General features: G+C 38.9%; 2 protein-coding genes and 1 pseudogene across 3 annotated transcripts; all 3 read right to left on the minus strand.

The window, feature by feature from the left end:
- Positions 1 to 624: 624 nt before the first annotated feature.
- LOC148205484 (uncharacterized) lies at positions 625 to 7,854 on the minus strand. Of its 2 annotated transcripts, none has more exons than XR_015783275.1 (2): positions 2,995 to 3,673; positions 625 to 937 (listed from the first exon to the last, which is right to left on the minus strand). XR_015783275.1 is itself a non-coding variant. In XM_088103350.1 (2 exons), the coding sequence occupies exons 1-2, from the start codon at positions 7,624 to 7,626 to the stop codon at positions 894 to 896; spliced, it is 378 nt and encodes a 125-aa protein (XP_087959476.1). In that variant the 5' UTR covers positions 7,627 to 7,854; the 3' UTR covers positions 625 to 893. The 2 variants fall into 2 exon arrangements, 1 of the variants encoding a protein (XP_087959476.1); XM_088103350.1 differs by lacking the exon at positions 2,995 to 3,673 and adding an exon at positions 7,293 to 7,854.
- LOC148205485 (uncharacterized) lies at positions 7,660 to 8,260 on the minus strand. The gene is made up of 2 exons (XM_088104624.1): positions 7,716 to 8,260; positions 7,660 to 7,672 (listed from the first exon to the last, which is right to left on the minus strand). The coding sequence occupies exons 1-2, from the start codon at positions 8,258 to 8,260 to the stop codon at positions 7,660 to 7,662; spliced, it is 558 nt and encodes a 185-aa protein (XP_087960750.1).
- Positions 8,261 to 9,441: 1,181 nt separating this feature from the next.
- LOC148205486 (calmodulin calcium-dependent NAD kinase pseudogene) lies at positions 9,442 to 13,622 on the minus strand (annotated as a pseudogene).
- Positions 13,623 to 15,021: the final 1,399 nt, after the last annotated feature.

Consider the following 15,021-nt stretch of genomic DNA (forward strand, 5'->3'; position numbering starts at 1 on the left):
TAAACGAGTCCAATAAAAATGTATCAAATTTTCATCTTTTTCAAATCTTCGCTAATATTTTCTGGTTTTTTTCTCCCAAACTTCTCTCTTCTCTCTTAATATATTCTTTAATGTTTGTAGATTCTTATTTGGCTACAATTTTATTTATTATATGCATTATTAAGTCAATGTTAATTTTATTTTGAAAACATACGAAATATGATTAATAATTTTTATGGCATTAGGTTGCACTTTCTCTATCGAAAGCAAGTCAAATGATAATTCGATATGGATCATTGATCTTATCCAAATACCATCAATAATTAATCATTATTATCTCTGCATAACTTAAGCCCTTACTAGTTTCTATCACCAAAAAACTATTACTAGTTTTATTTTATTTTTTTAATACTTTCCCGTGGTTAGGGAAAAAGAAACACTAACGTGTATACGTATACGTGCTCTCTGCACTGAGTAGTTGAAGCCAAGCCACGTATAGAATATAAAAGCATTTACATGTTTGTTAAAAAAATAGTTTCAGAAATTTAAAGTTACAAATGTTTACTTTTTATCTTATTCCTAAAATAATTGTGCTTTTAGAAACATAGTTTAGTTATTTCTATGATAAAAAAAATTAGTACTAGATTTTCAATTGAAAAAGAATAAATAACTGTAACACCCCGATTTAGGCGTTACAATTTATTTTTCACAAAATACATATGTAATTCGTCTTTAACAAATTTCAACACCCATAAAATATTAAGTTCTTTATTACAGCACAAGTCTTCTGAAAATAAAATTCCACACAGTTCATAGACTTCTGAAATTTAAAATTTCTCACAGTTCGGAAATTCAAACACAGATTTATTTTAGAAATTCCCCATGTCTCCTTTTCCCCACAGATCTCTCATCTTCTAAGCGAGTCCAGAACCATCTGCTAATTCATCTGATATAGTTTCTGCTCCCGTATAATATTACACATTATACGATCATCGCATTCACATGCACAAACACAAACACAAACAGTAGGGTGAGCTAACCGATTCAAGAAATATACATCATCCACAATCTTACTAACATCACAAGTATGGCAATCAGTCAAATACATGCATCTCAAACATACTCAAAAACCAACTATTACACTGATACTTTATAATATTTCTCCAGTCAAAATCATCAGTCGATTCACTAGAGTCAATACAACATATTATTAATCTGCCTACTTACCAAAGCACAATAATCAACAATCCTTCTGTCTACTTACCAAAGTAGTATAACCATGATATACTGATTACTTACCAAAGTAATCTAACAAGGTGATTTTTATTATCTACTTACCAAAGTAGCACAAACCAAGTTCTTCTGCCTACTTACCAAAGTAGCGCAGCAAGATAATACTGTCTACTTACCAAAGTAGCACAGTATAGTTAATCTGCCTACTCATCAAAGTAGCCCGATTTATATCATTCTCTTTATCTCTTCATTCATCATCTCATCCTGCCTACTTATCAAAGTAGCGCAAATCACCCTGCTTACTTACCAAAGTAACGCAGACCCAACATCTTCTCGCCTACTTACCAAAGTAGTGCAAACCAAGTTCTTCTGCCTACTTACCAAAGTAGCGCAGCAAGACAATACTGTCTACTTACCAAAGTAGCTCAAATTAACCAAATTACATTTTCCTAACATATCATTCATAGCCAATCACATTCCATCTCAACCACTAATCCCAAACCAATCATGTTCAACAAGCACATAATAACCAATTAACATATCCCAGTTTCAATTCTGCCTACTTACCAAAGTAGCACAAATTAACCAAATTACCTTTCTCAACATATTATTTATCAACGATCTGAACCAATCAAACTAATCAACAACATGTTTAGATCATATGGTAAGATTTTCAGTCCAATCCAACGGGTAATGAGGCGGAAATCATCAATTTTGTGTAAATGATCCAAAAACATAAATTAAGCAATATTAAGATCCCTGAGAAGATACGAAATTAATATCTCTAAATCTGTAACTCCGATCTAAAATCCGAACGGTCTAAGTATGCCACTATCTCTTAGGAACAACATACTAAAAGTTCAGATTAATCTAACGGTTATCTAAGTAGATATGGAGATTTTACCGAGGTAACTCAAAGACAGAAATTTAAGTGGTTCTCGGTTAAACTCAAAATGCGGAATGAATTCCTCTAAGCACAGACATCTAATTCCAAATCTGAACGGTCAAGATCACCTAATATGTCTTATGAACTACATACTAAAGTTTGGGCTCAATCTAACGGTAAATGGAATATATATGAAATATTTACCATTATAACTTAAGAACAGAATTGCAGTGTTCATCAAATATTTCAAACTTTCGAAATTTCTTTCTCTAAACAGAGACCTTCAATTCCAAATCCGATCGGTCAAATTGTAATAATGTATTCTAAGAATCATATATCCAATTTTCAAGTTGATCTAACAGTCCCATAAGTCAGAATCTATACTTTACCAAGGGAACTCAGTAATAGAACTGCAAGGGTAATTAATTCACTCAAACATGCAGGATATATATCTCCAAGTACAGACTACTAATTACAAATCCGAACGGTAAAAGTGTATTAATATGTCTTAGGGATCATATATCAAATTTTGAGGTTGATCTAACGGTCCAATAGGTCAGAATCTATATTATACCGAGACAACTCAGTAACAGAACTACAGGGGCAACTAATTTACTCAAACTTGCAGGATTTATTTCTCCAATTACAGACTTCTATTTTCAAATCCGAACGGTCAAAGTTTAGTAATAGGTCTTAGGATTCACATACTAAACTTTTAGCTAAATCCAACGGTGAAAACAATTAATAGAAATTTTTCACCACAGTAACTCGAAAATAAGAAATTATAATCATGAAACCCAAATTTTTCACAAGTCAATAGATGACTACCATTACCAAATTTTACACATTCATACTCATATTCATGATCATAATCAAGAAAGGATTAGCTCCCCTACCTCTTCTCCTTGCAAGAAATTCTTCACTCTTGATACCTCTAGACCACCACCTTTGCTTGTTTTCACTTTCAATTTCAAGGAAAATTCTAACTTAAATCTCTCTTCTTCCAAGAGAGCAATTCTTCTCCTCCTTGCTAGACCAAGTCAGTCTCCACACTTAGAACACTTAGGATTTTCGTTCACCTCCCACCAAGGACCTCTCTACTCTCCCCCAAAACTCCAAATCTGATTTGGAATTAAAGAAGATGCCTTAGACAACAAAGGACCTATGCACTTGGTACTTAGCAATAATAAACAACCAATGAACCATCCTAAACCATTTTTTTTTCAGCCCTAAAACATGGTAGGAAAGTCTCCAAAGGTTCCAAAATGTTCTCCTAGTTCAGAACACAACCTACCCACTCCAAAAAAATCGCAACTTGTAAAAATGTACCTAAAATTAAGGTTGGACGCTAGCCCCTGGACAGCAACACTGTCACGTTTTCCCCAGCTCAGTTAGACACCTTCCCGAAGTCCAAAATATGTGTATGAGTAGTCAAATTGAAGCTCTTTGAGTCTAGTTTCCAATGAAACAAGAATCAACTCAATTGGAGTTCGGTAGAGAAAGTAATAAGCAAAACAGTCATCATAGGTCAAAACTGAACATACCTGAGCGTGATTAACGTTTCCGAGTTTTAATAATTTTACTGCAGCTAGCCCGGTAGTCCAAAAATTTATACTTATATGTCCAATTAAAGATATTTGAGTCTAGTTTCCAATAAAAAAAGAATCAACTCAATTGATATTTTCTACAAAAAGTTATAATTAAAATAGTAAACCATGTCAAACCTGACAGCATTCCATTTTACATTATAACTTGAACTTTTTACAACTTGGTAAATTCTTGAGGTTCTAGGGTCTTACATTCTACCCCCCTTAAAAAAATTTTCGTCCTCGAAAATTAAGATGTTACTCAAACAAATGAGGGTATTCTTTTATCATATAATCCTCTAGCTCCCATGTCATCTCTTGGGTTTCCTCGTTCCAAAGCACCTTCACTGTATGAATTTCCTTTCCTCGTAACTTCTTTGTTTGAACTTCTAACACCCTTACTGGCATCACTTCGATAGTAAGATCTTCACGCACTTGAATGTCATCTGTTTCCAAAACATGAGTCGGATCAGAGACATACTTCCTCAGCTGCGACACGTGGAACACATTATGCAAGTTCGCCAACTGTGGTGGTAACGCTACCTCATATGCTACTGGTCCTATCCTCCTAAGAATATCGTAAGGACCAAGAAACTTTGGTGACAACTTCCTTGATTTAATAGCCCTACCTATGCCGGTAATCGGTGTCACACGTAGAAACACATGATCTCCTTCGTTGAACTCAAGAGGTCTTCTTCTCTTGTCTGCATAAGATTTTTGTCGACTTTGTGTTGCACGCATCCGGTCTTGTATCAACTTGACTTTTTCTGTTGTTTGCTGCAATAACTCGGGACCTACTAAAATTGTTTCTCCATCCTGAAACCAGCACAAAGGTGTCCTGCACCTTCTCCCATACAATGCTTCATACGGTGCCATTCCAATGCTCGCATGAAAGCTGTTGTTGTATGTGAATTCCACCAAAGGCAAAACCTCACTCCAACCTCCCAAATGATCCAATACACACGTTCTCAGCAGATCTTCCAATGACTGAATAGTCCTTTCAGTTTGTCCATCTGTTTGAGGATGATATGCTGAACTCATTCTTAACTTTGAACCCAAAGCCTCTTGCAATTGCTGCCAGAACCTTGACGTAAACCTTGGATCCCGATCTGAAACAATGCTATTTGGTACACCATGCAATCTCACTATTTCCTGAATACACAACTCTGTCAACTTCTGCATTGACATTCTCAGGTTGATTGGCAAAAAGTGAGCACTTTTCGTCAATCGATCAACTATCACCCAAATGGAATCATGACCCTTCAATGATCTTGGTAAGTGAGTTACAAAGTCCATCGAGATGCTGTCCCATTTCCATTGGGGAATATCCAACTGTTGTAACATTCCACCTGGCCTTTGATGTTCTATCTTAGCCTTCTGACATACCAAACAAGAAGATACAAACCTTGCCACATCCTTTTTCATCCCACTCCACCAGAAAGATTCTTTCAAGTCTTTGTACATCTTAGTCATACCAGGATGTATGCTAAGACGACTCTTGTGTCCTTCTTCTAGAATCATCTTCTTCAACTCATCCTTTGCTGGAATGCAGACTCTATTCTTAAAACGAATAATACCATCTAATCCCAAACTGAAGTCTTTAGCTTGATCCGTTCCCAACAACTCCACTGTATCTTGTAGACTTGTGTCTTCCTTTTGTCCCAATTTGATCTCTTCCAAGAAATCATTTGTGATCTTTAAATGACAACACCAAAGGTGATCTTGGCTCAGCTGTAATCCCAAGTTCATATCTCTGAACTTTTCTATTAATTCAAACTCCTTCACCATCAAAGCTGACACATGCATTCGCTTCCTACTCAAAGCATCGGCTACAACATTTGCTTTCCCTGGATGGTACTGTAACTCAAAATCAAAATCCTTCAAGTACTCCATCCACCTTCTCTGCCTCATGTTCAACTCCTTCTGATCGAAGAGATACTTTAAACTCTTGTGATCACTAAAGATTTGAAAACGTGATCCGTAAAGATAGTGCCTCCAAGTCCTCAAAGCAAAAACCACAGCCGCTAATTCGATGTCGTGCGTTGGATAGTTCCTTTCATGCACCTTCAACTGTCTCGATGCATAAGCTACTGGTCGCTTCTCCTGCATCAATACACAACCGAGCCCATGGTATGAAGCATCACAAAACACTTCAAAAGCTTTAGAAGTATCAGGGACGGCTAATACTGGAGCACTTGTCAACCGTTTCTTCATCTCTTCAAAACTTGTTTCACACTTGTCGGTCCATAAGAAAGGTTGTTCTTTACGAGTCAACTGCGTCAAAGGACCCACTATCTTGGAGAAACCTTCGACGAACTTCCTGTAGTAACCAGCTAGGCCCACAAAACTTCTTACTTCTGACACCGTCTTTGGACGTTCCCACTTTAGCACTGCCTCCACCTTCGTTGGATCTACAGAAATTCCTTTGGCAGAAATCACGTGGCCAAGGAATTGTATTTCCTCCAACCAAAATTCACATTTAGATAATTTCCCAAACAATTGATGCTCCCTAAGAGTCTCCAACACAATCCTCAAATGTTCAGCATGTTCTTCACGATCCCTTGAATATATAAGAATGTCGTCTATGAACACAACAACAAATTTATCTAGCCACGGTCGAAATATTCGATTCATGTAATCCATGAATATAGCAGGAGCATTGGTCACTCCAAACGGCATCACCACATACTCGTAGTGACCGTAACGTGACCTGAAAGCCGTCTTCTGACTATCCTCTGATTTGACCAAGATCTGATGGTAACCAGACCTCAGGTCAATTTTTGAAAACACACCAGCTCCTCGCAACTGATCCAACAAGTCATCAATTCTTGGTAGTGGGTACTTGTTCTTAATCGTCAACTTATTCAGCTGCCGGTAGTCGATGCACAACCTTGAACTACCATCTTTCTTCTTTACTAACAAGACTGGAGCTCCCCATGGTGACACACTCGGCCTGATAAACCTCTTCTTCAGTAGTTCCTCAATTTGTCTCTTCAGCTCTGCTAGCTCTGTCGGAGCCATCCTATACGGAGCCATAGACACTGGTCCAGCTCCTGGTACCAAGTCTATAGAGAACTCCACTTCCCTGCTTGGTGGCAACCCTGGTACTTCATCTGGAAAGACATCCTCGAACTCTTCCACTACTGGGATACCCATCGTCTGAACCTCAAAACTCTTCTTCTCTTGAGCTACCAGTACAAAACACATGGCCCCATCACTAACATCCTTTAGAACTTCTTTGGTTGAGATCAGTTCTAAACCATCCGAGTCTGGAAAAACCAATCGTTGTTGTCCACAGTCAAGAAGAACGTGATTAGCGGTCAACCAATCCATTCCCAGAATTACATCTAAGCCTTCGAGAGGTAAGGAAATCAAGTTCACTTTGAACTTGCGTCCGAAGACTACAATCGGGCATCCAACACAGATTGAACTGGTTGAGATCTGACCCGATGTTGGTGTCGAAACCACCAATTCATACCTTAGATTACTCACCGGTATACTGAAGTCTTTCAAACAAGTAGAAGAAACAAAGGAGTGCGTGGCTCCGGAATCAAACAATACATGCACACATTTACCAAACAAAAGGCATGTGTCAAGGATGAGATTACCTGGCTTTGCAGCCTCTTCACCGGTCAAAGCGAAAACTCTTCCAGCTATCTTGGGCTTCACGCCTGAAGAACTTGGTTGTTGTGGTGCATATGCTATCTTCTTCTCAGGACAAACATGAGCGAAATGTCCTGGCTTGTTACACACAAAGCACCTCTTCTCTTCAACCTTCACTCCAGAGAGCTTAGGACAATCCTTCTTGTAGTGCGCACCACCGCATTCAAAACATTTCACGGCTGTTCGCATAAGCGGTTGGGGTCGCTGATATGGCTTCTTCCATGGCTTTCCTCTAATAAACTTGTCCTTCTGAGTCTTGTCAACTCGGTTTCGGTTCATTTCCAGTAACTCCACCTTTTTTTGTCTTCTCAACTAAGACTGGAAACTTCTTGATTTCAAGAGGTACAATCATTCTCCTCAGGTCATACCTCAGACCCTGCTCAAATCTTTGACACTTCCACCCTTCCGTCATGTGCTGACTATAAAAACGGATAAGATACTCAAACCTGTCGATGTACTCTTGCACTGACATCCCACTTTGACGCAAGGCCAAGAACTCTTGCTCCCTTTCGATCCTGGCACTAGTCGGGAAGTACTTTTCCAAAAACTTGTCCTTGAAACTGTTCCAAGTAATAGCCTCTTCATCAGATTCCATCAGTCGCTTCATACCATCCCACCAGTACTCTGCTTCCTCTTTCAGTATGAAGGTTGCGTAATCTAGTTTTTCCTCATCTGTGCACTTGATCACATGAAAGATCTTCTCAATGTCCTTGATCCAAGCATCTGCTTTATCTGGCGTAGCTCTTCCATTGAACCTTGTTGGGTCGTGCCTCAAAAAGTCATTCAGCCTCGAATAAGTCCTCGGTTCCTGAGTGGTATGCTGCCTCTCCATTGCGTTGATCATCCGATCAACAGCCCGATTAAAATCATCAATTGGAGGTGTTTGACCAACATTGTTAGATCGACGTGCCATGTTCTACCATATACGTCAAAAGAAATTAATTTAAACACAAGTCAAAACAATGCATATCTCTACCTTTCAAACCAACGCTCTCCAAAAGAGCTACAAAATAATCACAACAAATCACAGAGTCACACAACAGAAGTTGACGAGCTCACTTCCCAAAAGCCCCAAAAGATTTTTGAAAACCATGGCTCTGATACCAAACAGTGTAACACCCCGATTTAGGCGTTACAATTTATTTTCCACAAAATACATATGTAATTCGTCTTTAACAAATTTCAACACCCATAAAATATTAAGTTCTTTATTACAGCACAAGTCTTCTGAAAATAAAATTCCACACAGTTCATAGACTTCTGAAATTTAAAATTTCTCACAGTTCGGAAATTCAAACACAGATTTATTTTAGAAATTCCCCATGTCTCCTTTTCCCCACAGATCTCTCATCTTCTAAGCGAGTCCAGAACCATCTGCTAATTCATCTGATATAGTTTCTGCTCCCGTATAATATTACACATTATACGATCATCGCATTCACATGCACAAACACAAACACAAACAGTAGGGTGAGCTAACCGATTCAAGAAATATACATCATCCACAATCTTACTAACATCACAAGTATGGCAATCAGTCAAATACATGCATCTCAAACATACTTGTCGCAACCGGAATCGCGACGGGACGACGATCCAAATAAGAAACGCGGGTTTTAAAAAGAGATTTGGAGTCGCCACCATAGTTTATTATGGAAAACTACGGAAAAACCATAAAACGATAAAGCACGGTCCACGAAAACCAAAGATTGGGTTCGGGAGTCGGTTACGCGTGGGGAAGGTATTAGCACCCCACAACGCCTGCCCTAAGGCAGTACCTTTAACTAAATGCACGAATATGATGTGATTTTCAAAATGTTTAACTATCCCCTAAAATAAAATTCTAAAATAAACAAAACATATTTTTTAGTTTTTTGGGGCCCGACAAGGATTGACCTTGCTCCTACGTATTCTCATTCAAAATGAGAAATCAGGGTTACGTAGTTCTTTTTTGAAAAAGTTTGAGAGATTTGTTTGAGAAATTGATTGAAAGATTTGTTTGAGAAAATGATTACGGATAAATTTGGATTTTTGGGAAAGTGAACCTGACAAGGACTAGCCCTGCTCCTACGTATCTCCACTCTTGATGGAGAATCAAGGATCACGTAGTTCTGGGAATGCACGGGCAAAATTTTGGTGAGATTTTAGTTGTGCACTCACCCTGACTGCTCTTCCTGTTACAACAACTCTCCTGATGGCTCTAACAATTGCAATGTAACTGTCACAAACCGCACCCACTAACTCAATCCTATAAGGTTGTCGAGTGCTTGTTTTCCCGGTAGAAGTTTCCCCCTGTTCATCTGTAATCTCTTCCCAATATTTCTCATCAGCCGTCCCATCATCATTTGTGTGATAGCCTCTTCCAATTCTATATCTGCATCTATGAACATTTCTGGCCATTGCAATGGTCTGTCGTACAAATGGTTCCCATGACATGGTACCATCCATAATTACATCTCGACCTTCATTTAATGCAGTCACGAGGAGGGATTCTGCAGCACGAGTGGAATTCTCATGTACCAGTTGATGCTCGTGCTACTTCTTCCCTCTGTTCTACCACTGTTTTATTTCTTTCTTCTTATTTTATCACTCTTCATTGTCTCTGTTCCAGTGATCCGCTCCTCACCAAGACCCCCCTCTCTTTGCTGTGAAAAGCTCCCCCTCAGTAATGGATGATCCTCCAAGATGAAGAGGCCTTCCCCATTCTCCCCTCCTATCCTCCTTCTCTGCTTTTTTTTTTTTTTCTTCCCCTTCCATCTCCCTCTGTCTTTTTGTGCCGAAATCCCTGCCAATTCCGTATGCCCAAAACGGATTGTACCAGTACCCTGCAACCCGCCTCTGCCATCACCCCAGCAACAGAAAACGTTTTGCTCCCCCTCCTTCCAACACACACGTACACTGCTCCCTTAAAAAAAACTTTTTCCTTCTTTTTTTTTTTGTCACGTTGCCAAACCTCTTTTTTTTTGCTTTTTGCTTTTCCCCTCTTTTTTTTTTAAATCAAATACAAAATAGTAAAATGAAAATAATAACATAAAATAAAATTAAAATGCGAAAAATAAAAGAAAACAAATCAAAAATAGAAAGAGACCTATTATTTAGTTAATCCGGACGAAATTTGGTATTGACAGCTGCCCCTCTTTACTTAGATTTTACTAGATAATATGACAATGTGATGTCTTCATATTATTTAGTAAAAGATAAGTAAAGATAGAAATACTAATTTCGTCTGGATTTCTAAGGAAGCAAAATGAAGTAAAATGAATACGAAACATAAGTTAAACAAATCGATGAAGAGAATGTGAGATTGCAACATAAACGACCATTGCCGAGCAGAGGGCCCAAAATCACAGAAAAACTAGAGGCGCCAGACAAGACTGAGCTTGAAACGCTGGACCAAAACCGTGCTTGAGGGGAATGAGGTGTACAAACCTCGTGGAGGGTGTACCAACCTTATAGAAAGCGAATGAGGTGTACAAACCTCATGGAGGGTGTACCAACCCTATAGAAAGTGAATGAGGTGTACAAACCTCATGGAGGGTGTACCAACCCTATAGAAAGAGAATGAGGTGTACAAACCTCATGGAGGGTGTACCAACCCTATAGAAAGTGAATGAGGTGTACAAACCTCATGGAGGGTGTACCAACCCTATAGAAAGAGAATGAGGTGTACAAACCTCATGGAGGGTGTACCAACCCTATAGAAAGTGAATGAGGTGTACAAACCTCATGGAGGGTGTACCAACCCTATAGAAAGTGAATGAGGTGTACAAACCTCATGGAGGGTGTACCAACCCTATAGAAAGTGAATGATGGCGAGTTTGATCGTTGGGTTCGACTATTGCCTTGCAGAGGGCCGAGATACCAATAGCAGAAAGTAAAATTGGGCTCGACCATTGCCTTGCAGAGGGTCGAGATACCAATGACAGAAAGTAAAATTGTTTGATTGTTTTGAAATTTGGATTTTGTTGAAATTTTGAGATGTTGAAATTTATTGATTTTTTTTTTCTTGAGATAGAAATGAGTGTCCAAGCATGGTTGATGTAAATTTGGAAATTACAGGCGAAAGCTTTGATGCATGTTGATTTTTTTGTCTTTTTGAAGGAAGAAGATTTGATAAATATTTACGAAAACAAATTCAAAGTTTTTGAAAATATGTACATGATGTTGACTCTGATGATTTTTTTGAAAGTTTTGAAATCAATAAACAAAGTGTTGCATTTTTGTACAAGGATTTGAAATCTCGATACGTAAGAGAGATATGGTGGATGTAAATTTTGAAATTTGAGGAGAAAACTTTGTTGTATGTTGATGATTTTTTTGTCTTTTTGAAGGAAGAAGATTTGATAAACATTCATGAAAATGAATTCAAAGTTTATGAAAATATGTACATGATGTCGACTCGTGATTTTTTTTGTTTTTGTTTTATTGGAAGATTATGAAACTATGACACCCTTTTTTTTTATTGAGTCAATTTGTTTTCTTTGAAATCATCAAATTTATGAAGATTTAGACCTTCATTTTATTTTTTACGATGGATGTTAAATTCTAAAAGTCAAATGTTCAAACTTGTGTGCTCAACATTTTCTTTTGAAACATCAGTGTATGCACGCCTGATATCAAGGGTTGGGACAAATGTGTGGAGGATGATTGGAAGGAATTGGAGAGTACCGGGTTGGCTACTTGGGCCTCTTACTCCTTAAAACGGCTACAAATGCCAATGTGAGGTAGTAGATACTCAGAAGCTGCTCCAGTTTGGGGCATGGTAAAAAGGTAGGTATGGGCAAATGTATCTGTGAATTGTGAGAGAATAAGTCATGAATCAGGGAGTGAGAATATCATGTGAGATTTACAAATTGCCCCAATTTTGGTGGTGATGGATTTTTGAAGTTCGGGGCGAACCAAAATCATGCGAGGCCCAACAAGGGATGCCCCAGTCTTTGTATGAGCTTTAAAACATATTTTTGAAATTTTATTTAAGAAGAAGAAAAGGTTTTTAGCACAAGGACGACGCGAGCGGTCACACGTGTGCTTAACCTTCAAAACGTATACCTTTTGTAAATTTATTTAAGGAAGAAGAAGAGGTTTTTAGCACAAGGACGACGCGAGCGGTCACACGTGTGCTTAAACCTTTAAAACATATTTTTGAAATTTTATTTAAGAAAAGAAGAAAAGGTTTTTAGCACAAGGACGACGCGAGCGGTCACACGTGCGCTTGAACCTTTAAAACTTTTCTTGTAAATTTATTTAAGGAAGAAGAAGAGGTTTTTAGCACAAGGACGACGCGAGCGGTCACACGTGTGCTTAAACCTTTAAAACATATTTTTGATATTTTATTTAAGAAAAGAAGAAAAGGTTTTTGGCACAAGGACGACGCGAGCGGTCACACGTGTGCTTAAACCTTTAAAATATTTTTGTAATTTTTTATTATTATTTTTATTATCGTCATTTTCGTGTTTAAAGTGCAGCAAATAAACTAAAATGAAAATAAAAGACAAGATCTAGGAGTGGGGTTATCATACAAAGGGGTTACATACAGTAAAAACTAATAACCAAACAAATACTAATAAAAATAAAAGAACAAAAGCATAAAAATAAAGCAACAGAACAACCCAATAAGAATAGGGGTGCAGAAATAAAAAACCAGGAGTGCAACTCGAGATTTCTTATCCAGGTCCCAAGATAGGGGTGCAGCAGTAAAGTTGGAGGTGCATCCTGAAATAATGTGCTCAAGCCCAATTCCTGTTTTTTTTATTTTTGTTTGCAGAAACAAACTGGGCTTCGACCCAAATGAAAAGGGGTGCGAATGGAGCTGCACGTGTGGCAGGAAGAGATGGGAAGCAAACCGCACCAGCCCAAGGCCTCTTAACCCTAATCAGAAACCCATTAGGGGTTCCTCCAACTTCATCTCATTTGTGTAGGCAGCCCTGAGACCCAGGGTCATCTCCTCTGAAGGAAAGAAAACAGAGACGCTCATCTCTGCCACCCACGGCCATGACTCAGCCTCCCCACAAACCGGCCACCGCTAACCGCGGTTCGCGGCGTCGTCAACGACGACAGACGCCACCGGAGCCATCGCCGGCCACAACACCACGTTCCCCTTCTTCTTCTTCTCTTCGCGCGTGAGGGAAAAGCGCTCCCATTCATCGCCGAACACCGCTTCCTCCGAAACCAGCCACTGCGCCACCGAAACCAGCCACCGCGCCACCACCTCTTCCAGTCTTGGCGTCGGCGGCAACCCCAAGCGCCACCGGAACCGTTTCCAACCGCGGCGTCATCGGCCTTGGAGGCCGCCACCGATGGGCTCTCCTATTCTCCTTTCTCTATTTTCTGTTTTAGTGTTTGGGTTGTTGGGATGAATTTATGTGATGGGAAACATGGCTGAGGTTAGGAACCAAGTGAGTTACTTGTTCTCTGTTTTTCAGGTGCTGAACAAATGAAAGATGAGTTGATGATGAGGAAGGTATTTGTTCAAACTCACGGTTGCTATGGAGGCAAGGATGGTTCGAAGAGGAGGATGAGGATGGTCCGGCCAAATTGAAAAAGGATTGAAGGGTTCACAGTGGTTTAGTCATTTCTGGTTTTGTGATTTTCTTCTTGCAGGTTTGAGTGGATAAACGAAGATGCCTGGGAAGTGATGGCAGGGAGGTATGATTGATCTCGGGTGTTGGAGATGAAAAGGAAGAAGAAAGGGATGAGGATGATAGGTGCTGGCCGTGGGTGAGACCAAGGTTGGAGTGGGCAAAGGCTAGGAAAATGAGGGAATGATGAGGAAGGTTGGGGGAATGGTCGTTCTTTTTCTTAGCACTGAGGCGTGGTGTCCGTGATGTTATCGGGGTGGCTACGGGTTAGAGGAGCGGAGGAGTGGAGAGCTATAGAGCATGTGCCAGTATCCCTGTGAGGGAGGATGATGCTCCCTCTACCCCCGAGGAACAGTTTCTTCCTCTTCTTTCTTTCCAAAAATCTTGGAAATATTCCCCCTAACCAACTCGTCTACCTTAACCACCTGGTCTCCCCCCAGACACGCATTCCATACCCCCCTATTTCCACGTTTTTTTTCTTTTCTTATTATATTTTTTTTATTTCAATTTTATTTTATTTTTTATTTTATTTTTAATTTTATTTTTCAATTTTTCAATTATTTTGATTAATTAATTCTATTAAAACAAAATTAAAGATAAGAAATAAAATAGAAATTGAATAAAAAGTAAAGATCTAAATACATAAAAATAGAATAAAATAAAAAGGTAAAATAAAATAAAATAAAAAAAATAACAAATAACCAATAAAAACAATCTTTTACAATCCGGACAAAAGGAAACGGGTTTTGAAAAGAGATTTTGGAGCCGCCACCATAGTTTATTATGGGAAACTACGGGAAAACCATAAAACGATAAAACACAGTCCGCGAAAACCAGATTCTGGGTTCGGGAGTCGGTTACGCGTGGGGAAGGTGTTAGCACCCCACAACGCCTGCCCTAAGGCAGTACCTTTAACTAAATGCACGAATATGATGTGGTTTTCAAAATGTTTAACTATCCCCTAAAATAAAAATTCTGAATAAACACAACATATTTTTTTATTTTTTTGGGCCCGACAAGGATTGACCTTGCTCCTACGTATTCTCATTCAAAATGAGAAATCAGGGTTACGTAGTTCTTTTTTTGAAAAAGTTTG

The sequence above is a fragment of the Vigna umbellata genome, chromosome 1 (genome assembly GCF_029865625.1).
Source record: "Vigna umbellata cultivar VRB3 chromosome 1, Vumbellata_1.0, whole genome shotgun sequence".
Classification (NCBI taxonomy): Eukaryota; Viridiplantae; Streptophyta; class Magnoliopsida; order Fabales; family Fabaceae; genus Vigna; species Vigna umbellata.